At 50.1% G+C, this 23,071-nt stretch overlaps 1 protein-coding gene and 1 long non-coding RNA gene across 2 annotated transcripts in view; one reads left to right on the forward strand and one right to left on the reverse strand.

Annotated features, from left to right (window-relative positions):
* Positions 1 to 21,920, reverse strand: ARHGEF5 (Rho guanine nucleotide exchange factor 5). Its single transcript, XM_045564467.1, has 15 exons — positions 21,711 to 21,920; positions 12,318 to 15,498; positions 11,782 to 11,839; positions 11,295 to 11,359; positions 10,856 to 11,109; positions 8,299 to 8,459; positions 7,652 to 7,804; positions 7,259 to 7,388; positions 6,915 to 6,989; positions 6,436 to 6,525; positions 5,210 to 5,367; positions 4,428 to 4,589; positions 3,068 to 3,138; positions 1,376 to 1,480; positions 1 to 730 (listed from the first exon to the last, which is right to left on the reverse strand). Exons 2-15 carry the CDS (start codon positions 15,484 to 15,486, stop codon positions 573 to 575), a joined length of 4,809 nt encoding a protein of 1,602 aa, XP_045420423.1. The 5' UTR covers positions 15,487 to 15,498; positions 21,711 to 21,920; the 3' UTR covers positions 1 to 572.
* LOC123647188 overlaps positions 21,583 to 23,071 on the forward strand; it is an 11,647-nt gene continuing 10,158 nt past the window's right edge. Inside the window, exon 1 of the long non-coding RNA XR_006738155.1 lies at positions 21,583 to 21,862. This is a non-coding gene — a long non-coding RNA (uncharacterized LOC123647188). The remainder of the gene's footprint in view (positions 21,863 to 23,071) is intronic.

Below are 23,071 nucleotides of genomic sequence, written 5' to 3' on the forward strand. Positions count from 1 at the left end.
ACTCGGAGAAGTGCCAAGTTTATTAGAGTGAGAGAGTATTACCCTCACATTGCCACCAACAGACATAGATCTCAGAGATGCGGGCACTAACTTCACACCAATAATGACGGGGAATCTCTAGGGATGGAAGATACCTTAGAGGTCACCAGGTTGACACTCCCATCTGATATTAATCCCTCTTAAACATCTCCCTGCAGTAGACTGAGGTCAGATTCTGTTTAACATGTGGCCACGACTGAAACTCTGGCCAGCTCTGACTCTGCACTCTGGAAGCAGGGATGTTTAAGCACTATAAGGCAGTAGAAGGAAAGGTCCTCGGTTCAGGCCCAAATGGTCCCTTTTCCTATGAAAAAAGGTTCCCAAAATCCAGTGCAAAGTCCCTAAAGATCCCCCCACCAAGCACAAAGCACAAGGGAGGCCTGGGATGAGTGACTGGATTAGCTGGAGTTTGTCCTTGGGCTTTCTGAAGGCCTAGTTCTTGGTCCACAAAAGGCCTCTGTAGCTGGCTCTGGGGCCAGCCCTCTCCAGCAACAGCTTGTTCTCAAGCTCAGGAAGCTCCTCTCAGAGCACAGCTAGGCTCGCTGTTCCACCAGCTGCAGTTTGGCAGTCTTGATGCGATGGGCTTCCTTCAGGTTCCGTGCACGGACCTCTGGGTTGGAAATGAACTCCACCTGTTGCACGGGAAACCAGCCTCGCTCCCCGTCTGAGAGCCTCACACCCTCCAGCCAGCCTGTGGGCACACGATGGGTGGGAAGAATTACCTGGGAAAGGCTTGAGAGAGCTTCCCCTGGGCCACCTTCCTGGGAACTTTTCTGAATCCTAAGGATGAATGAACCAGGGAGCCCCCAGCCTCCCCGTGGACTAACATAACCACAGCTGCCCCGGAGCCGGGCGAAGTCTACAGCCCACTCCTGAGCCATTGAAGTTTTAATCCCTGGTGCCTCAAAAGGTGACCTTGCCTGGGAATGAGGTTGTCACAGATACAATTAGTAAAGTCAAGATGAAGTGAGGTGGCCATTAATACAACTGGCATTCTCATAAAAAGAGGGACACTTGGACACAGACACAGAGGGAAGATGGCCACAGGAAGGTGGAAGCAGAGACTGGGGTTATGCTGCCACAAACCAAGGAATACCTGGGGCTGCCATACTGGAAAAGGGAGGGAAGGAGCCTCCTTAGAGGCTTCAGAAGGAGTGTGGTCCCACCCACACCTTGATTTTAGACTTCTTGTCTCCAGAACTGGGAGAGAAGACCTTTCTGTTGTTTTAAGCCACTCAGTTTGTGGGACTCTGTTGTGGCAGCCCTGGGGAGCTAGTCTGTCCCCCGTGGTGTCCTGCCCCCAGGGCCCGCCCGCCTTCCGGAGTCTCCCTCTTACCGTCGCTGCTCTGCTGGGTCACCATCACCACGTCCGCCTTTTCCAGCGCCAGCTCGTCATTCTCCCTGGGTTTGTAGGCGCGAAGGCACTGCACTTGGGGGGAGTCTTTGCAAGAGAAGAGCATGCAGAGAGGTTAGGAGAGGCAGATGGCTGCCACACAGACACGGAATCTCGGGGAGCAGGGGTGGGAGGACTTGTGAGGGAGGTAAGTATGTGCCGTTGAAAGTTACAGACAAAAGAGGCAATTGCAAAGATCTTCATCTCCTACCAAGGACCAAAAAGGTTAATAAAGAAATAGAAATACCAGAACTGAAATGGACCAACAATTCTATTTAATACTTCTCTGGGGAAGATGAATTGAGAAACACGTTGTGACCACCTTTAGTTCCTCGTCGGTACGAACACTGGAGACTCAGCCAGACCCACTCCCTCTGAAACCTTCCCTGACTCTTTGGCCTTCAATGGATTCTGAATTCTTGTAAAACTGATGGTTCAAGCCAAATCATTTGGCTGTTATCTAATTGTTTCATGCATGTGTTTTGCTTCTCCAGCTAGATTTTACAATCTGAGTCTTCTTCATTCTTCATTTTCTTGACATACAGATGTGGGGCCAGAGGAGACTTAACCAGTGGGGTTCCAGGTATGATGTAAGCAGGGGTCTTAATCCCTGTTAGCTTCCATTTCCTCATCTATCAATGATCGAGATGATTGCTGATCAAGGGCGATCAAGATGATTTTTGTGGAAATTCTGGATCTCTGTATGTCTATATATTTGTGAAACGGGAAATTTCCATAGATGTGAAGCTCAAGATAAGAAGCCTCAGAGTATGCCTGACCTATAAATATTCCACCTAACATGGGTTTGTTGCTTTCTCTACTTTACCACACCGTATCAGCTCTCCCAGAGAACGAACAGAATAAGGCATTATTATTCGTCCTTCTTTTTCTAAAGCTCATCCCCATCTGCTACTCACAAAATGACAGTGAAGGAAGCAGAATTTTATTTCCCTCCTTACCCACAGGGGAGCTGACACCCCGCAGATGGAGCACACACTGAGCAAGTGAACAGAATTCAGTCACTGCATGGTTCTCCTAATTCTCTCTCCAAGCTTCCTTGCATTTGTTTGTTCTTTTCAGGCACTAAAGGCTCAACGTTCCCTTGAGTTCAGATTCTCTCTGGATATAAATTAGGAAATTCTTGCTAGAGGACAACTGTGGGGCTGATATGAGAGCCAGAATAATTCCAGTCTTGGCATGAACGTGGACACATTCGTAATGTGTGTGCACCTGCGGCTACCTGGGGCAGGTGACCTCAGGTCATCCTGTACAGGAGGGGGTGTGGTCAGGACAGATCTGCTTTGCTATCCTCCTGTACCTCCCACCACAGTCATACTTTTTCCTTTTGCTTCCCCAGGAACTCAAGCACGTAAAATCTAGGCAAAATAACAGCAGGATAGACTTAAGGGGACAAATATTCTAATGCGGGAGAGGGGCACTGTCATGGTGATGAGCAGTTTTAATCAGATGGGTCTCAGGTGTTTAAGCTCCAGCAGCCAGTCTTCCTCCCTGGCATTCTGGGGAAAATCAGTAAGTGGAAGCCTCCCAGGGTTACCACCCAACCCCCTAAACCCCCGCATCCAAAGGAGACCTCTGACCCTGCCTCTTTTCTCTCCCTCTTACACCCTCGCTCACCATAACACTCCAGAAGGTCCAACTCCTCTCTTGGCATGGACAAGGCTGAGATCCATCGAAGCTTTTCACTTCTGAGAAAACAAAGCGGGGTCATAGCTTCAGCTGCAATTCTGGGGGTGTAGGATAAGGGCCAATGTTGGGGAAAGCAAATGACTGTGAGAGGAACTTGTTAGTTCAAAAACCTGCCTAGTTCCATGACTTCAGATTCAGTGGGCCTCAGCTTGGTTGGAAATATGACAAAATCTTGAGCTATATGTTACCCCTTCTCTTTCCAGGATTATCCTCCTAATGGCTTTTCCAATCTTCCACATGGGGGCATAAAGTCAACTGTCAATTATACAAATGCAGATTTTGCATTTTGGCAACTATACTAAGCAGAATGTTCACCTCAGTTTAGATTCTATAACTTTGCATGACTCTTGACACTCCCTTGCCCACCTCCCTTCAATCAAATATCTCAAAAATAAAAATTATTCTCTAATAATAATTAGATCAGAGAGATATATCTATTTTTTTTATTGTTGCATAACATAAACCAAGACTAATTTTTGCATTCTCTTAGCTTCTGTTTCCAAATTTGCCTGGGCTATTGAGAGCTGATACTATTACTGCTCCAGGAAGATGCTGCCCAAAGCACTAAACAAAGAACATGATTCTGCATCTGATTATTTGACTTACGTGATATTTTGCACACAAACCCCCATACCTGCTCCTCTGTTCCATAAGTGAGGACAGGCATTATTGATCCCACCCTGAGGTGTCTTCCAAGGGACAAAACTGAGAAAGTGTCTACAACATGGGGATCCTTAAATCATCAGATATGTCAAACTTTTTAAAGAGAGACTCTTCTTATATCTTTTATAATAGCAATAAGAGCCATAGTCTTTTAGATGCTCATTATTGTAAGCACTATGTACCAGATTTTATAGGTTATTATTAATACTCTCAAAAATGTATGTATGTGTGAATATATTTCTTTTTATTATTAAAAAGATGAGCAAATCAAAGTTTTCAACACTATGGATTTCTGCTCAACAGAAGACTGGGTAGAGGGGTGGGAGCAAAGAAAGCAAAAGGCACCCAGTGCTTGTCTCAGTCACGTCTGTGCCCATCAGCCTTGTCCTTTGTGAGTAAAAGGTATAAAATAGATGCTAAGCCTTGGTGACTTTATAGTTCTCCCACCCCTAGTCTCCTGCAAGTTGTCCATTAGCTCTAGGTTTGGGTTTTTCTATGGATGCAACCAGTCCAGAATGGGCGAAATGCCGCTATGTCTGTTTCCTGGACACGATTTCTGCCTTGGTCCCACCTCCTTCCTTCCCTGGCTGCCCACCCCAAACTCCTGTGCCCAGCCCCGTCTCACTGAGTGTCGGTGCGGAAGAGGAACTCGGCCTGGGTGCCCTGTGCGTTGTGCCGCAGGAAGAGTCGGAAGAGGTTTTTGTGGGGTCCGTGTAGCTTCATTTCACACTTTTCCCCCCGGATGGAGGAGAAGGGAGCATGGTCAAATACCAGGAATCGGCTGCCCCTGCAAAACACAGTCTTTTCAACCTGATTCTAGAGTTTTCATACTTTACTCACCCTCATCTCCTTGGATTCATGACCCCTGTCCTCAGTATCTATAGCCTACAAATTCCCATAAAAACCATAAGATGATCCTAATATACTGCCAAGATGGTAATTCCAGCATCCTCGGGGATTCGTCACTAGTTTGACAAACCACATATCTAGTGCAATGGATACCTGACCACTTTAAAGAGTTAGAGACAGAATCGATATAAATTTTCCAAGGCCCTTAGGACCAGAGAGTTAAGATCTGGAATTAGCTAAGTATCTCTAGGCTGGTAGATTGAGCCCAGCCCAAGGAAGCCACAAATAGACTGATCTGAGAACGTGATAGGCTAATTTGCTACATTTGTTCTGTATCTATAACAATACACATTCTGCTATGTGATCTCATGACAGTCTGGTGGGACATCCTTTTGCCTTGGGCTTTTATTCTCTTCTCCAAGTTATGACCTGGACTCTGGGTTAAGTCATTGAGAAGGGTCCCTGTAGGAATATGATGCCTCTCTATCCCTTTCAGACCTTTCCTTTTGCCTCCTTCCATCCCCTCTTGTGCCCTGGCCTCCCACTCCAGCCACTGACTCTCGGGGCCGTGACAGCAGCAGACAGTCATTGAAGAGGTGCAGGTGGACTGGGCGTGTGTTCAGTTTCCTTCGCAGCCCCGGGGAGACGTTGAACTCCAGGGCTGTCAGCTCCCCACTCTTCACCAGCCAGCGTGACTGCGAAATGAGTGGGAATATCTGTAGCGCAGGCGAGAGAGAGAAGGCAGTGTCACAGATGAGACAGGTGCGAGGCTTGTTCTGTTCACTCCCCTCCTACCCAAGCTGCTTCTGCACAAGTTCCACCTCGGACAGTCAGTCATCTCTTCCACATCTTCCCTCCTGCTTATAACCCATCACTTAGACTCCCTTTCTTTCTGAACCCTCTAACTACCACTGTCCACTGGTGTGTGGCTCCTGTGTTTATATGCTCAGGCAGATGGAAGGTGCCTACGGTTCCACCCAGGACAGGACCGTGTGGGAAAGCTCTGCCCTAGAAGCCTGAACTGAAGAAGAGGTGGAAGAGCCCAATTAGGGCACGTGACGCAACAAGGCAGGGACAGTATGATGCATCTTAGAAGTTAAAAGATTAGGGGAAGCTCTGGCATCTGTCCCCTCCTGGATCATAACCAGAGACGTGACAGGAACAGTCAGAATCAGATGTGGGGATGAGACTAGGAAGTGGGTCTGGTCTACTGGGTGTGGTCTGCTGGGAGCTGGAGTTTGGGTACAGATGAGAGTACTGGACTACGATTAGCATGTGGATCCGGGATTCTCCTTCTCTTCCAGGGACATAAAGATGGTATCTATTCTGAGTGGGATGTCTATTCTAGATTTGCATTTGGATGGGAGATTTTAGCCCTATACTGAGATTCAATTTTATGTTCCTTTGGCTGCTAGACTAGGAGGAGACTTGATAAAACAATGAATGGTTCAAACACCAAAACAAACATTTTGTATAAAGGCTTATATTGAAAAGTTCTCCCTCATCCCTCCCTTATCTGCCATTTCCCAAATGTACCCCAGAGTTTCCTTATGCAGACACAAGCAGACACATATATAGATTTGTATCCTCCCAGTTTTACACCAGAGGTAACATGATACACACACAGTTCTGCGCTTTCCCTTTGTCACCTAACAGTATGTCCTGGAGACTGAAGCAGGCCCCCCCAAACAGGCCAGGACAGAAGGTGGGCAGGAAGGAGAAGAGAGACCAGTGATCATGTGGGCAGGAGGTTCTGTGTGGGAGGGTGCCTGGGACCCACTCACTTTGCACTCGAACTCAATCTTCTGGCTCAAGTAGATTAGCTCCTCCGTCCGTCGCATCCTCTGGACATTGTTATTGCAGTCTCGGATCAGCTGAGGTGAGGAAAGGGGAAGAGCTCTGTGTTAGAGGCTTTGACCTTCGAGTCCCTCTCAAGCAATCTGGAAATAGGTTGTGACAGCCTCACTCTTTTCCACCAGGCTGCAACTGAGTGAAGGCAGCATCAAGTTGAAGTCCTCAGACTTCAACTCTGGTATACTTGGTGCGACCAGACAGAACATTCTGGACTGGGTGAAGAGGAGACTGAATGTGGGGTCTGTGGCAGAGGGTGTGCTCCCTGCAGGAGAGGAGGCCATGGGGTGTGCATGCTCTGGGCTTGGGTGGATGCAGTGAGGAGGCTGAGCCCTCCCCCCAACAGGTCCCAGCCCCACGCTCTCTGGGAGGCCAAGACCTCTCCGTGAAGGTGGGGGTGGTGGCCGCCTACCTTCTCCAGGGCGTGGTGCGCCTTCGTGGCCTCCGCTTCCTCTGCGGATCCAGGCTGTGTTCTCTTCAGAATGTTCTATTGAAGGAAGAGTAGGCAGGAGCCGGACAAGAGAAAGGAGAGGGAAAGAGGAAGAGCTGATTGGGGGCTGGTTAATGGAAAAGCCCAGGGATGTGATTTCAGCAGGAGATATTTCCGAGAAAGAGGCTGTGGGAGGTGGAGAGGCTGCTCACGACATCCACGGGGTGTGGAAACGTGGCAGGAGGACGGACGGTCCTTTGCCGTGGGGCTTCCCGAGAGCAGCCCTTTGAGTTAAGCCGAGAGGATCAAGGTGGGACGAGCCGTACCTGCAGCAAGAGTTTGAGGCGGGTGATGCGCTGGAAAGGCAGAATCAGAAAGGACTTGAGGGATAGGCGCTGGCAGACGGGGTCGCTCTCCAGCTTCTCCAAGACCTCTCGGAAGCTGCTGTTGCTATTCCTGCGGGAGCAGAAGGGGCCTCGGTGAGGAGGGGCGTGGGGAGCAACGGGGACGGAGTGGAGGCAGGAGGCACGGAAGCTCGGGGAGCATCTGCGGGCTGGGAAACAGTGGAGCCCACGTGCAGGGGCCCCGTGCGGCGGCTGGGGGGCGCTGGCGTGGGGCCGGGCGGGGCTGGGGGTCTCAGACGGGCACGAGGGACGGCACTCTGGGCTGGGGACTGTCACGCCAGGGCGACATGGGGACTGAACAGGGATCAGTCTCACAGTAGGCTTTGGAAGGTGCGCTCCTGGTAGGTCTGGTTGGTGACGTAAGGCAGGTAGACCCGGCGGAAGTCCGAGGCGTGGCTCAGGACGACGTCACATACTTGGAAGGAGAAGATGTTGTTCTCAAAGTTCTCTTCCAGGTCTGAGAGAAACCTGGGTGGATTTAAACAAGTCTCGTGAGATTTCTGGGCCTCAGCTAAGCAGCTGGCCGACTCCTGCTGTGCCTGAGCTTGCGACAGCTTCTCCCCATTGGCCAACGTGCATGGCCTCTCCTTAGCTCTGCGCCCGTGCTGCGCACCGGCGTCCCCTCCACCGCTGTCCCTAGTTTCCTCCCGTCCAACTCTCTGATCTTAACATTCCATTTCTCCATCTTTTGACCCTGTTCAGGTTTTCTGATCTTTGGATGATTTCTACACCGTATCTCCAATGCAGTCCAGGCCCACAGTACATCCAAAACCTCAACCCAGGAAGCATTTCTCATTCGTTTTCCACATGCCCTCTCCTCTTTGCTTTTCCTATCCCTACAACCACAGGGAATCGTGGAGGGAGCTGAGGCCAATTTTATCCTGTGACTTGGCACTGACAAGGTTTCTAAGAGGGGAAAAAACACCTAAGGCTAACAACAGTGAGGCAGAAGGGAGTCTCACGTGGTGCTGACGTCTCGCACATCCTGCAAACGAGAGAAGAGCCACTGGTGCTCCTGGTTGGTAAGGGTGGCCCGGAGTGGGGCAGACAGTTGGAAATGATCCACAGCTATGTGCAGACTGCGCAGGTACGAGGCCTCAGACACAATCAGCTCAAATTTGGCCTAGGAGGTTGGAGAGGCAGAAGACTAATTAAGAACTTTTATTGACTCTCTGGTGTATGCCAGCCATTGTGTAAGGCTTTAGGGGGAGAGCGGTGAGCGAGATGGGTCCTTTCACGGCTCACAGTCACACCAGAACCTAACTTGATCTGTGGGGAGAGGGGAAGAGCATTTGAGTAAGTAAGATTTAATCTAGGGATTGAAGAACAAGTGCAAGTCCCCAAAGGTGTAAGAGAAAAATAAGCTTTCCAAAAACCTAAATAACAACAACAAAAAAAGGGTTAACTATGTGAGATGGATATGTTAATTTGCTTCATTACAGTAACCTTTTTACTATGTCTATGTGGCCCATAACATCATATTGTATATCTTAAATATACATAATAAAAATTATTTAAAAAACTAAGTAAATTGAGCATTTTTGGAACCAACCATACTAAGCCTGAGAACTCTGAAAGAGGAACAGATTGAGGAGATGAAGGTGATGAGTTCAGTTTGGGGTTTGCAGTGAAATGGAAAGTAGCAGGATATTTGAAAACAAGATGGTGCAGTTGTGGTTTAATGGATAAAGCCCAGCATTTGAGGACTTGCTTGGAGGTTCCAGCAGGGAGCACCATGATGCATGGCCATGACCCTTGCTGGGTTCCTCATGTTTTTCATCCAGGCAAGTGGTTTCAAGATAGGTGCTTGGATAGAAAAGAGAAAGAAGACACACACACACCTTGGCGATGACTTGGATGACCAATGACACAGTGGCCATGTGATCCTCTCATATAATCAGCCTGACCCGGACACTGAAGGGTCACTTGCATCTTGCTCAGGCATTCACTGACCATATATATGACTTTGAGGGGCTCATTTAACCTCTCTGAACCTCCTTTCTTGTCTTTTTATGTAGATAGAGTGACCCCCACCTCACACAAAGATGTGACAGTCAGAGGAAATGGAGTCTGTGAAAGCACTGTGTAGACCGCAGGGGAGCTATTTTATGAAATGAATATGTGTGTATAAGAGGTGGAGATGTAGAGGTCTCTCTTCTCACAAATGTGAGACCAGCACTGGAACAGGAGCCCTGGTGGACTTCCCAGTACGTTGGAGTTGGTATAAGAGGGCTAGTGTTCCTGTCATTTCCCCACTGTTTGGTCAATAAATGTCAGGAAGATCAGTGATTTTCTACATATCTACATGCATAAAAAGTTACAGTCAGAACAGGGACCTCATGTCTGAGCTTTGAAAACCTAAAAATTTATGTCTGCCTGTTTGACTTGGTAAAAGCAATGCTTATCCCTAAGTCCTTCTGGTCCAAATTTTACTCCTCCCTGCCTCTGAAAGGCAGAGAGTGGCAACTACTATGAAACTATGCACCAGACACTATACTAAGCAAGAGATGTGTTATTTCATGTAAACACACAGCACCCCTGAAAGGTAGGCATTATAAACCTCAATGTGTAGATGAAGAAAGAAACAGATTTAGAGAAGTCACATAACTTGCCTAAGGTTCCACAGCTAGTAAACGGTGAAACCATAATTCAAACCCAGGTCTGCTTTACTTACAATGAAAATAGTTGACATTTGAGCAATTACTATGTACCAGGCAATTATCTTTTGTGATTCTTCCAAAAATTCTTTGTATCTTAGTTTTACACATGAGGAAACAGAAGCTCAGAAAGATCAAATCATTTGGGCCAAAGTTAAACAGAAAATATTAAAATGGGTTTCACATCCAGGTCATTATCTCCAGAACCTAACTCCTTAAACACGATTCTATGCCACTGTGCCATACCATCTTTGGGGGAAGAAAATATGTACCCCTTATTTAAGGCAGATTGTTAAGAGAAGCTCTCAGTGTAAAACTTATTACTGGTCATAGTTTAGAATCACACAAATAGCTTCCACTTAGGTCTGGCTATTGGGAGTCACTACCGAGCAGGGACTGATGGTCATTCCAAAGCCTCTGTTAGATCAGTGGGCCACAGGACAGCTGCAAGGAGTCCTCTTCAAGGGGCCCAATAATAAGCCCTTGCATATGTGCCTCGAGTGAAGAGGAAATCTGTAACATAACCTGAAACCCTGGTTGATGAGGGACATTTTAGTCTACCCCGAAACAGCAGTGATGGGGTTAATTCCACACTCCTCCCAATAAATTGAGAGCCTTGGTCACCCTGTATGAGCCCAAACCTATAGCAGGTGGGAGTAAGTGGCCCAAGGCATGAGGAGGTGGGGATGAGGGAAATAATCCAAATTCTTCGTAATGGAGATGACCAATGGCCATAGCATGCGTGCGTGTGTGGTGGGGACAGTCTGCTCTCGGTGGCGGTGGTGAGTAGGAGGTAAGGATGTTAGTAAATAAGACCTTCTCTGTGTCGCCTCCCCCCACCCCACCGTTCCCCACTCGGCACCTCTTGCAGTTTTTGGTCTTCGTGGGTCATGGAGAGCAGCACGGTGCTGTTGCGGACCACCGGGATCTCCTGCCAGAGGGAGCCGCTGGAGGCCGCTGACAGGCGCTGCAGGTATGACTCGGAGTACGCCAGGGTCTTGCGAGGCTGCCGGGGCGAGCTGAGCCCGGGCGCCTCTGCCAGGCTGTCCAGCCGCTGCTGGCTCTGAATCTCCTTGTTGAGGACCACATCGCTGTACTCCTGGTAGAGCAGCTGGGCTGGGGGGCAAAGTGTGGGGCAGAGAGAGAATTGGGGAGAAGGGGAGGGTGAGCGGAGGCACAGAAACAGTTCTCCTGACAATTCCCTCTCCCTGTGCACACCCCCGCCTCACTGGGCCATAGGCCCCTCTCCAGTCCTGGGCAGAAGAGCCGCCTGGGTCTAGGTTCTGTTTCAAGGTACTCACAGGAGTTGATGAGTTTGGAGCAGCGTCTTGAAAAGCCTCCTGTCGCCTCCTTTGGTTTTTTCTCACTGTGGAGTAAAGCAGGGCTCTGGGGCGCTTGCTGCGGTTAGACACAGAGCACCCCTGGGTGACCACAGGTGTGAAGGTCTCTAACCTCTGGGACATGCCCCGGAGAGGCACGGAGTTGCAGCCTGACCCACTTGGGGGCAGCTTGGAGCTTTTTCAGATGTCAAGTGGAACTTGGATGTGGGGTTTAATTCATGGCCAAAGGGCCTGGGAGGACAAATGACTCAGACTCGGCTGACAGAATGAGGTAGATAAAGACAGTCTCCCTGCCCTGGGATGCTGGTGTCTCTCTCTTCCCCTCCCTACTCCCAGAAGAGACATTCAGGATCCCAGAACCCGTATCAATGGAAATCCTGATTGGGAAATGTCAGTATTCCAAGTAAAGAGAGTGCAAGTGTGTGCATCAGGAGAGAGGGTGACTCACCGAAAGACAATAGCATCTGAGGGATTTGGGGATTTTTCCACGGCTGGACCCTGTGAATCTGAAAGTGGAAATGGGTGAGATAACTGAGATTTCAGAGGGACATTCAGAGAGACCCTAGGTAAGACCTAGCGTGGCAGATGTAGGTAGGTGGGGGGAAGAAAGTGCCAAAGCAGAGAGCATCAGAGACTAGCGCCAGCTGGGCCCCCAGCCCTCAAGTCAAGATGGGAACTGGACAAGGACAGGAGGGCTCTCTGCTACCCAGGGGATCGAGCAGGTGTTGGTAACTGAAAAGCAGGAGGGCGTCCAGAACAACCTTGGGGAAAAGAGGTATACATTAAAAGAAGGCCCTGGTGGAGTGAGAGACAGGGGACAGAGGGGAAGGAGAAGGAAGAGCTCGGGGTCGCCCCAGGGCTTCTGTGTTGAGGTCAGGCATGTGTGTGAGGAAGGACAGCAGATGGAACCGTAGGGCCATGGGACAGAAGAGGAGATGAGGTGGTAAGAGCCGGACAAAGCTTGGTGTGATGGTCCTTGCTCACCTGAAGAGCCTTCGGGCAGGACAGAAGGTCTACGCAGGCCCTGCCGGTTCCAGCCCTTGTGCTTGCTGGACCCCTCGCCAGGCACCACAACGACCTGCCCACTGCTGCCTGCAGGTTGTCTCCCTGGGTCCCGGCGGTGGGGCCAGCTGGACGCCTTCTCCAGCTGGGGATGGCTGGGCTTTCCTGGTTGCCTTGCTTGGCCTAGTGCTGGTCTCCTTGGGCCATCGGCTCCTTCCTGAGGGGCTATTCTTAAAGTTTCTCTTGCAGGGGCCTCAGACTCTTCTGAGAGCTCTGGTTTATCCTTAGTGGTGGGTCCCTGGAACTCCTGAGTCCAGGGAGTGGTAGGGGAAGAGGGATCCAGAAGATTTGTCATGTTGCTGAAAGCCAAGCCAGGGGACACCTCACTCTTACTCCTGCTGGTAGAAGCCAGAGACTCTGTTGATCTGCCTGTGGCTGGGGGCCAGGAGGTACGTCCAGCAGAGGGGGCAGTGGAGACCGTCCAGTCTTGACAAACAGGTCTCACTTTGGCTTGACCTCCTGAGTTCATCAGTCCTCCCTGAATGGTCCTGCTCCTGCTCCTGGACTTCGGGGGCAGTGGGGGTGGCTCGGTGGGAGGATCCATGATGGGCAAGGGGGGTAGAGGTCTGTAGATCCTTGAGATATTAGGAGGAGGAATGGGAGGATGGTGGGGTTGGGGCATGTCAGGAGTTGGGGGTAATGGCTTGTTGTACCTCAGCCTGGGTGAGAAAGAGGTCTGAGTGTGGTGGGGGCTGTCTGGGGTAGATGGCAGAGGTCGGTGCTGCCTTGCCACAAGAGGGTCAGGAACTTGGGGGAGTGGGCCTTTAGGGGGGCCATGGAGCCTCAAACCTAGGGCCAATGGAGGAGGATGGCTATGCCGTTTCAGGGTGGGGACCACGGCACGAGGATGGCCATCTGTCTCCACCATGGAGGGGGGTACGTGCCTCTTCTCTAGGGGAGGAGGGGGCAGGGGGTCTTTGCTCCTCATATCCATGGAGACAAAGGGTGGGGAAGAACCAAAGGCAGGAGACCCTACGGCCAAGTCTGAATTCAGTGGGGAGCCCCACAGCCGGCTGCCATGAGGACCACTGGGCTGCTCTGCACTTGAGGTGAATTCTTGAGAGTCCTGCTTTGGAATAGATAATGCAGTAGGGGATTCCAGAATGATGCTGCAGTCCCTTCCACTCCTCCTGTCCCTTCTTGGGATCATAGAGCCGTAGATGGCAGGTTTGGGGGGCCTCTGGGGCAACTCCGAGTGGGAGAAGGAAAGTGATGTTCCCATCAGATCTGGAGTCTGCACTGTCCTGTGGGAGCCCGGGAAGGAGTTGCTCCTTAGGTGCTGGACAGTCCCTCTGCAGTTGGCTACAGGGCCATGAGGGCTGGCCCCGTCGGAGCTGGCACATGGGTCCATGGTGGCCTCTGCAGAGGGGATGCCACAGAGGGAGGCTGGGAGAGTCTGGGAAGTCCCACAGGGAGAAGGGGTGTCCATTAAGAGAGAGGCTCTGGAGCCTTCTGGAGAATGTGCAGCAGGAGAGGTCTCCCTCCTCGGAAAGGCAGGTGGGGGGCTGGCAGGTAACAAGGCAGGTGTGACGGGGGAGACTTCAGCAGGGCTGGAAGGAGTGGAATCCGGTGTCCTTGGAGGAGTCACAGATGTATTGGCAGAGACCACCTCAGGCTCCTGGCTGGACACTGTACTCTTCCTCAGCTTGGGTCCCTCTTGCTGGCTGTCTTCAGTGGTTTCATCGTCAGGTGACTCCCACGTAGGAAAGGAGCCAGGCAGAGAAATGAGCTGGTGGGAACATCCTATGGGCTGCAGTGTAGGAGTCAGAGCTAAGGGGGACAGTTCCTCAGCCCTGGGCTCTGTCTGAGTCTCAGGAATCTGGGTCATGGGATGTGAGGCATCTGGAAACAAGTCCCTGGGACAAGAGAGCTCAGGGGCTACTGGAGCCAGTGTTGAAGGCCCATGATGCTCTTTCTCCTCATCTGTGACCCCCTCTTCTTCTGCTCCCCTCAGCGTGCCGCCGTCCCAACTCCCTGGCTCCTCCTCCAGCCCCACTGCTGGCAACACTTTCCCCTTTAGACCCTGATCTCCTCGCTTTGTTATTTCCTCTGATGTCCCCACTAAGCTCTGACTCTCCTCATCCTGAGAGTCTACCCTACTCTCTTCCAGCCCCCTTGACTCCCTCTTCCTCGGTTCCCCCTGTTCTTGACCTTGCTGACCCTGCGTGCTCCTCTCCACATCTTCTTGACCCCATGCACCACCCCTCAGGCCCTCTAGTTCCCCATGGAGCCCCTCCCTTTCTCCTGGTCTCCCAGGCAGCACATCGTCTTGTACCTGTTCCTGCCTTTGCCTCTGTTCTCCCTCTACACCATCAACTTGCTCTATCCCCTGTACCTGCTGCCCCCAAAGGCCATCGGCACAAACATCCTCCCCCACTTCCTGCTGTCCCTGCCCCTCCTGTCCCTGGGCCTCCCAGGGATGCCAGAGCCCTTCTGGCTCCTGACTTTCCTGCATCTCCCAGGACTGCAGCTCTTCCTGCCTGGCAGTTCCATTTTCAGAGCTCCCAATCTGGTTGGTCCCCGCAGGGTGCTCTTCGCAGGAAGGCCAAAATCTGGTTGGAGCAGAGGTATCTAGAGAGGTTTCCTCCTTCTCTTCTGCCTGTCTAGACCCCAATGCTGGAGAAGTGAGTTCCAGCTGAAATTCCACCTCCGCTCCGCTGCCCAGTTCATTGGATATTGAGACCATGCCTGGATATTCACCCTGGAAGGGGCAGGCCCCGAGCTCTGGGGGATCTATTGTCCTTGCTCGTGTGTCTGCCAGGCTCTGGGGCACTGCGTCTCGGTGCTCTAGAGGGTCGCAGGCCTCAGCCACAAGGTTTTCCTGGTTGGTCTCTATACCTGCAGAACTTTCCTTTGGGAAAGAAGGCACATTCTCAACTGCATAGTCACGCACGTCCCCTGACTCTCTCTGCTGGGTCATCAGGAGTCCGTGTTCCTCTCTCCACGTGTGGGACAGATCCTCGCCTTCTTGAGCGTCAGGCCCCAAGGCAGGGATCTGGCTGCCCCGCATGGGCGCTGCAGGGACGGTGCTGAATTCCGCTACGGCAGCGATGGCAGTGGAGGCTCTATGTCGGGGCTCTTCAGCCTCCATCAGAGCTGAATCCTAATGAGGAACAAAAGGCAAAGGTTTCTAACACCTCTGCTTTTACCTCTCCGGGGGGCAGCCAGGAAAAAGAAGAGTGACCCATTTCTTTGGTTCCATTTAGGGTCATTCTTTGAGACAAAAGGTACTCAACAAAATAAGCAATAGCCTTGATAAGTCATTTATAGATTTATTCATTACGTATCTACCCAGTGACCCTATTAAGTGTAGGGCATTCACTAGTGAAAGAGACAAAGATCTTGCCCTCATGGAGCCTGCAGTCTTGTGGGGGAAACAGGTCACAAATGATTGAATTAGAGCACAAGACCATCGTCAAAGGGGCCAAGGGCTCCCAGTCGTCAGTCTCCTCCAGATTGTATTATATCACATTCTGTCTCTCCCACTTTGCTTTCTGGACACCAAGGGTGACTCAGCCTCATAGAGCTCCCAGATGCGGTGTGTGACATACCCGAGATCTAACAGCCCAGAGAAGTAGAGTCAGGAGGGGATCTTTCTCCCTAGCTGCGGACCAGGGTGCTACATGGAAGGGGTGCCCGAGGAGAAGCAAGGATGCCGCGGGGCAGGGGAAGAGGGTTCCAGGCAGAGGAGCAGTGCACATGAGGGGTGGGAGGAGCTAAAAACATCGAAAGCCGGTGGGGTGGGGCAGGTACCACGGTTTCATCTTCTTACACAGGATCTGGATTTTACTCATCTTTTTATCCACAGTGTCTAGTGGAGACTTATAACTAATGAGCAATTTTATTTTTGATTTCTAGAGGCAGCTGCTGTAAGGTGGGATGATAACTAGACTTACCAGACTAGTGCAGTCTCGTAGATACATAGTTACCACCTTCCCCCAGGCCTTTACCTTCATTAGCTCACTCTCCCCTTCTCCCCACAGCCACATAAACTCTTCCCATTTATTCTCAAGATTTTCACCTCCTACCTCTCTGCTCACTTCCAGCATAATATCTCCTGCTTTGCCAAGGATTTAGAAACCAATGGAGAGGAAGTGCTTCAATTTCTTGCAATCCCCAGTGACTTGCATTTCCGTTCTTCCCATCTTCCCCCCTATCCCAGCCTCGTCATTTTAGCCTGGCTCTGCAAGACCTGGTGCCACAGTTGGTCTCTTCCTCCCACACCTTCAGCTTCTCTGCTGGAACCACCCCACCAGTTTTTAAGCATCCCCACGTCCTTCTCACCTTTCACGCGTCTAGAAGTTCCTCTCTGCTGTCTTCGTACCCTCACAACCCACCTGCCTCCAACCCAGCTCAAATAAGCACCATTCTGCCAACATCCTGTAAGATCTTTATGTTGTTAATTCCAAAGAAGGCTCCATGAACTCCTATTTTGTGTGGTTCTTGTCAGTACTTGACACTATCGATGTTAGAAATACCCTCTTTCTTATTATCTGTAATGTTACCTTTTCCTGGTTTTATTCCTTAAGTTTTCCCTAATCTTTTAAGTAGGTTAAACCGTGGTACTTCTCTTTATAGTACTTATCAGCTATAATTCACTTTCCTTCTCCTTCATAGCACTTGTACAATTATAATTGTATAATTATGTATGTATTTTGATTTACCCTCTATCTAACCAATAGATGCCAAGCTTTATGAGATGAAGAACTTTATCTGTTTTGCTCAATTATCTATACCTAGCTCAATACCTGGACCATACAAAGTGCTTCATAAATATTTTGCACATAAAGGATAAAATTCTTGTTTCCCTCCTGGCCCAGATTCCCCATGTTTAATTAATCGCCAAGTCCTATTGACCCCACCTGCTAAAAATTGCTCAAGGCTGTCCACGTCTGCCCATCTTCACAGCTAGAACCTGGTGTTTACTGCTGTCCTCTCCCCCAGGCCACAACAGCTGGGCACAGCCTGGCCGCTGGCCTTCCCCCATCTTGCTCTATTACAATTCATTCTCCATGTAGCACCTGAATAAGCTTCAAAAGCACTTTCTAGTTTAAATTCTTTAGTAGCCTCTGAATGCCCTTGACATGAAAGCCAATTAATCAGCATGGGTGGTTCACCCTGCACAACCTGGCCTCTGCCTTCCTCTCCAACAGCCTCCTCACCTGTCAGCACCTGCCCTGCCCCGCCAGCTTTTGGTCTCTTTAGCCCACCCTTCTCTCTCACCTGTAGGCCTTCATGTGCACTGCTCCTCTGCCTGAAAGCCTCTTCTCCTGCCCCACAGAACCCTTTGCTTCTCCTCAGACACAACTTGCACTTGTAATGACACATTTAATGTCTATTCTCCAGGCTAGCATGAGCTCCACGAGGGCACAAACACTGCCACAGTAACTCATCAATTCCCTCTGCCTGAAGCTTAGTTGGCCTTCAAGAAAGTTGTATTGCATGAATGAATGAGGAAAGAATATACAGTAAAAAGAGAGTGGTTCAATTTTTAATTCTGCCTCTTTGTATCTTTGCTAGTTTTAAGACAATTGCAGAAATCATTTAACTTATTTGAACATCCATTTTCTTATCTTTAAGAAGGGGATACAATGGTTCCCTCACAGTTCTAATGAAGATTAAATAAGACAACATAAAAAAGGGTCATAGAAATGATGGGCATTTTAATTTCTGTTGACCTGAGCGAGAGAGACAATGAGCGTAAGAGAGAAATATAAGATTTAAAAAGCTGGAAGGACCATAAGACACACACAAAAAACTTTGCTCAATTTACAGAAAAGGAAACTAAAGGTCAAAGACTCTAGACACTTGCTCGAATCTCCTAAGCAAATGGTAGAGGTGAACCTGAACCAAGGTCTCTTGATTTCAGCCTATTGTTAACACCCAGATGTCCTGCTGTAAGAAAGCTGGGAGGTCACTAGTCCAGAAAAGACCCCAGAATCCCATGGACCCTATGCTGCACCTGACCCTGCACCTTTCTTGTTTGGTTCAGGTTTAAACTGGAAGCCCACCTGCCCAGAATGCCTGCTGTCCTGCTGGGCCACTGCACGTGTGCACACACACACTGAGTGAGCTGCCCTTGCAATCTCTATGCAATAGAACCTGGCATAACCAAACAGGCAGGTCCCCAGCCACCCTGCAAATGCAGTGTGTGACACGTTCCTGGCCACCCCGTAGACACAGATACCATCTATATGGGGCAAAGAGGTATGACATACCTCTTTGCCCCATATAGATGGTATAATTGTACCCATGGAGAAGGACTTTTATTTCCTTTTCCAGTTAACTGACATAGTGTGTGATTTGCTCCCTATATCTAGGCCGTAGTGATTATACGAAATACAGGAATCACTATGGGTGATTCTGCGATGTGATGCGATTCTCCACATGTTAAATAATACACTTGCTCACCGCAAGACACTTTCTGAAACTTGGCTCCTACCTGCCTAAGTGGACCACGGGACTAAACCTATAGTCTCTCCTCAACCACATCTGTATTGTGCAGGCCCTTTCTTCCACAGACACCATCATGTCCTCAAAACAAGTAGCCCCTAAATATGTGTGTGTTTCTGCCATATCTAGGCTATATCTATGTGCACCACGTGTCACCTGGATGTTTTCTGTTCCCATCTCGTGGCACAATGCATGTCTGCCTGTAACCTCACTGACATTATTTCCAACACTGTTTATTTCATTTAGAAGCATCGGTGGTCATCTGCTCAGCTACCATTTACCCCAAAGGGAGAACATATCCCATGTTCTCTACACTTGATCCTATCTTAGTAATCCTGTTGCAATCAGGCATGACAAAGCTAGAATGTGACAAAGCTAAAGGAAATCTGTAAAACATGGTCTTACTCACGTAAAGGCATCAGGAGAGAGTTTTTTTGCAATGTCCATTACGTTAGAGGGCAAACATCCTCATCTCCTCTGCTGGGGGTGAACAATCACTGTTTATCTGAGCATGGGTAAAGGCAGGGCATGGCATACTGGGGATATGGCCCTCCTGCAGACCAGAAGGATTTTGCATTTGCACTTGCATGACCCTATCCATGTGTGACTTCTTATGAGACAAAGGTCCAAGTTACCCCATTGCCACAGTGTGTGACAGAGCTCACCATCTTCTTCAAAGTACCCCAATACCTTAGCTGTTGTTTATTTGTAGTCACCAGGACATAAAAGTGTATTTCAAAGATACAACCCCTTCCAATCACCTGCTTATTCTTTGAACTGATATCTAGTGCCATATATATTTTTTGAGGACCATGCTTCCTAGATTTTCTAGCTATATCAATTTCAACTATTCTGACTTACAGCACAAGTCATTAAAATTCAGATTAAAATAAGAGCACCACATAGATGTATAATTTTATTTACTCTTTGACATTATTACCCCCAATACTACCAAGATATCAAAACAAGGGTAGCTTTCTGGACCACCGATTGCTATGACCTGTGTTCTATCCACTGTAGGAAAGCCCCACCATGCCAGTCAAAACTATAATAGACATTTCTCATCTATTCTCTAATGTCTGAAAATATCACATCATCGCCTGGCAGACCAGATGGTCTTCTATAAGAACATTATTAGTGGCAATGCTGACATAACCCACAAGCTCATCCATGGCCATGGTACCATCCACACAGATAATAGCATGAGGGACCTGTTTGTGTCCTTAACGTACACCCTGATGGTGACCTTATTCTGGTCTCCCTTGCAGACATTATAAGCGACCAGCTCCTGTTTATTCCACAGGCACTAGGAATGACCCATCCTCTGTCTCTACCAGATGCTGTAGGTCACCTGTTTGTATCTATATACTGACACTAGAGTAATTTTGCTCCTGTCCAACCCACGACCCTATGAGTGACACTGTTCCTGTCCATACAACATAGTGACCGACCACTCCAGACACCACAAATGGAATGACGTGTTCCTGTCTATCCCACAGACACCACGTGTAATGTGGCCACAGAACCTCAGACAGACCGCGTGATGGGCAGCCACACTCTCTAGAGACCCTAATATGTGAAGACTAGTGGCTCTGCTGAGAATCACCGTACTATTTTGATAGGGCATATTCCTTTGCATCCCTCCTGACTTCTCCTTCTCTCCCGCGGGGACCATGACATGTATTCCTCCCGCACAACAGTCTTCCTCAGAACTGACACCCCCATCCCCACTCCCAGGCCCCCCAGCGCCCCTTCAATGGCTTTGGCATCAGTTTTAGGCCCACAGATTGGTTAACAAATGATATTCATTTTTCTAGAACCTAGGCCAAAAACTTCTTCATACTTTTCAGATAAAACAGGAAGTCTGAGACAGAGGTCATATCGGGAGCTTTTTAGCTAGTAGTTGGGGTTTCTGGAGTAGGCCAAGGACCCAGACCATGAAGTGCACTGGGAGGACAAGAGGAAGGAAGCTCAAAAGGAAAAACACCCTCTCTCTCTCTTGTCTGTTCGACACACCCTTTCCTCTCAATCTTGACCAGAGTCCTGGCCAGAGTTCATTTCTAGGTAGACAGGAGGAAAAATCTGTCTTGGGAACCCAAGATCCAGGAAGGGGAGAAGGGGACTGAGAACTGCAAATCAAGTAGCATCAGGATTAGCTCTCCTGGGGCAGCCTTGCTGGAAGGCAGTGGTAAATGATGCCACTCCCACCCCAGCCCCCATCTCTAAACAGCCCCCCTCCCACTGCCCTGAGAATGCAACGTTGTGATCAACCTGAAGCTTTGGGAAGCTCCCCATGTACAGGGAACTAGGAAGCGGGACAAGGCAGGAGTTGTTATAGTTCAAGAGCCTTGGTTAACAGGTCAGAGGTGTATACATAGGAATACAAGAGTATGCAAATACGTATGAAGATAAATGAAGGAAGGCCCAGGCCTGGTTAAGAAAAAGGAGACAATAAAACCTCCCCAGGTAAGGAACAGTCTAGAGAAGGAATCTCAGTTATTCCTTATTATAGGGCTTCGCCTTCCCCGGGGCCCAGACTTTGAAGCAAGCGCACTGATTATTGGCCTGGGGAACATCTGGGGGCAGGGTGCCCATTTCCAAAGCGGGACCCGGCCGGAAGCAAAATTTTTAGGCAGGAGCATTTCCTCCAGCTCCTCTCGTCTTCCCGACCAGGGTGCTCAGCCGCACAGCCAGGGCCCGCCGGTAGGCCCAGCCCCCCGTTTCCGGAGCCTGCGCCCCGGCCCCAGCTGGGGCTGCTCCCCGGGGAAGGCCTAGTTTCCTCCTCCTTCCTGTCCCGGCTTTACCTCCGCCGGGCTCCACGGCCGCCGGAGCCCCGGGCAGAGACGGGGCGAGGACACTCACCTGGCCGGTGTCACATGCTGCTTCGGCCCAGGAGTCCCCTCCAGGTGCCAGGCGCCGGCCGCAGTGCCCAGCGCAGGCCCGGCCGCCCCAGCCGCCGCACCCGCGGCCCGCCCGACGGGAGGGAGGGATCGGGTCCTCCTAGGAAGTTTCAGGTGAGGAAACAGGGACACACCTTCCCGGGGGAGGGGCCGGGCCCCTGTGCGCGGGAGCCCCATTGGTGTGAGAGACGCTCCCGTCAGAGCCGGGACGTGCGCCGGGCGGCGGCGGGGACGGGTCGCACGGCAGGCGGGGGCGGCGCGGGGGGCCCCTCCGGCGGGCTTGGGTGGCGCCAGAATCTCCCTGGTCTTCTCCTGCCTCTTCCTTCGGGTCTTCACCTGAGCCTGCCTCCGGACGGGCCGTCTCCTGCCCCGCGTTGCTTCCGGCTTGCCTGTGTCCCTGGATATCTGAGATTCTGTGTTGATCTGTGCATGTCCCTTATCTACAGGCCCTTGGTTAATTTTTCTTCCTTGATGTCTACTTGCCTCTCCCTATGTGATAGCGGGTGTCTCCTGCCCTCGCCTCCCCTCTGCTGTCCCTGTCCCAGGGCCTAGAAATGTGCTTCTCTGAAACAACAGGTCCACGTCCTGCCTCTAGGTAGCACCTGTATCCGTGAGTTCATTTTAGAAGGATTAGACATCTCAGGGTGTCGGAGCCTGTATGTGTGTGTGAGTTTATCTTTGTACTGAAGTCTCTAAGCCTATGTCTCCCGTCTGTGTGTTTTCTCATGCCTGTGTTTTTGCTTTTGTTTTTCTGATTCTTTCAGGAAAACATGGTGTTCTGTTAGTCTCAGAGGCCAAGCCTGAATGGGTTTATCTCTGTGCCCCTCCAATGACTTCGAAGAATGCCAAAAGTTTCTCTCTAGGGGGTGTGCGTGCATGCACACACAAAGAGAAAGAATCCCTTACCTAGGGGACAGAGAGTTTTGATATGTTTGGTTTAATCAGACCACCCCCACAGAGACATTCATTACTCCAGGGGTTTCCATGGTGATATAAGTCAAGTAGAATCTTAATGGGCTCTCTGGCTATTTTGCTCTTAGGAATGCCGTGGTCTATAAGTCCAAACAGCTTATTTAGGCCATTTCCAGATTACCGTGTCCATCGGCTGTGGCAGTGATCTTGGCTGAACATGTTCACCAGTGTTTTGAAGGTGACTGTAGAATAGAATGTAATTAAGTTGGAATAGACTTTTCTCTGATAGAGTCTTGGACTGCTTTATGCTCAAAGAATGCTACTTCTGCCATGTTACTCTGAGGGGGTAAGCCCTAACAGTTCAGCAGCCTTCGGGCTACTCTAAGCTGCCACGGAATGTATGGGAAACAG

This window comes from Lemur catta, chromosome 11 (assembly GCF_020740605.2).
Source record: "Lemur catta isolate mLemCat1 chromosome 11, mLemCat1.pri, whole genome shotgun sequence".
NCBI lineage: Eukaryota > Metazoa > Chordata > Mammalia > Primates > Lemuridae > Lemur > Lemur catta.

Coding starts and splice junctions, on each gene's coding strand:
- ARHGEF5 (XM_045564467.1), bottom strand. CDS start 15,486: ATGGAGGCTGAAGAGCCCCGACATAGAGCCTCCACTGCCATCGCTGCC. Junction 5,368..6,435: donor AGATTGAGTTCGAGTGCAAA/GTGAGTGGGTCC, acceptor CCTGCGCTACAG/ATATTCCCACTCATTTCGCA. Junction 3,139..4,427: donor CTCTTCCGCACCGACACTCA/GTGAGACGGGGC, acceptor TTGTTTTCTCAG/AAGTGAAAAGCTTCGATGGA.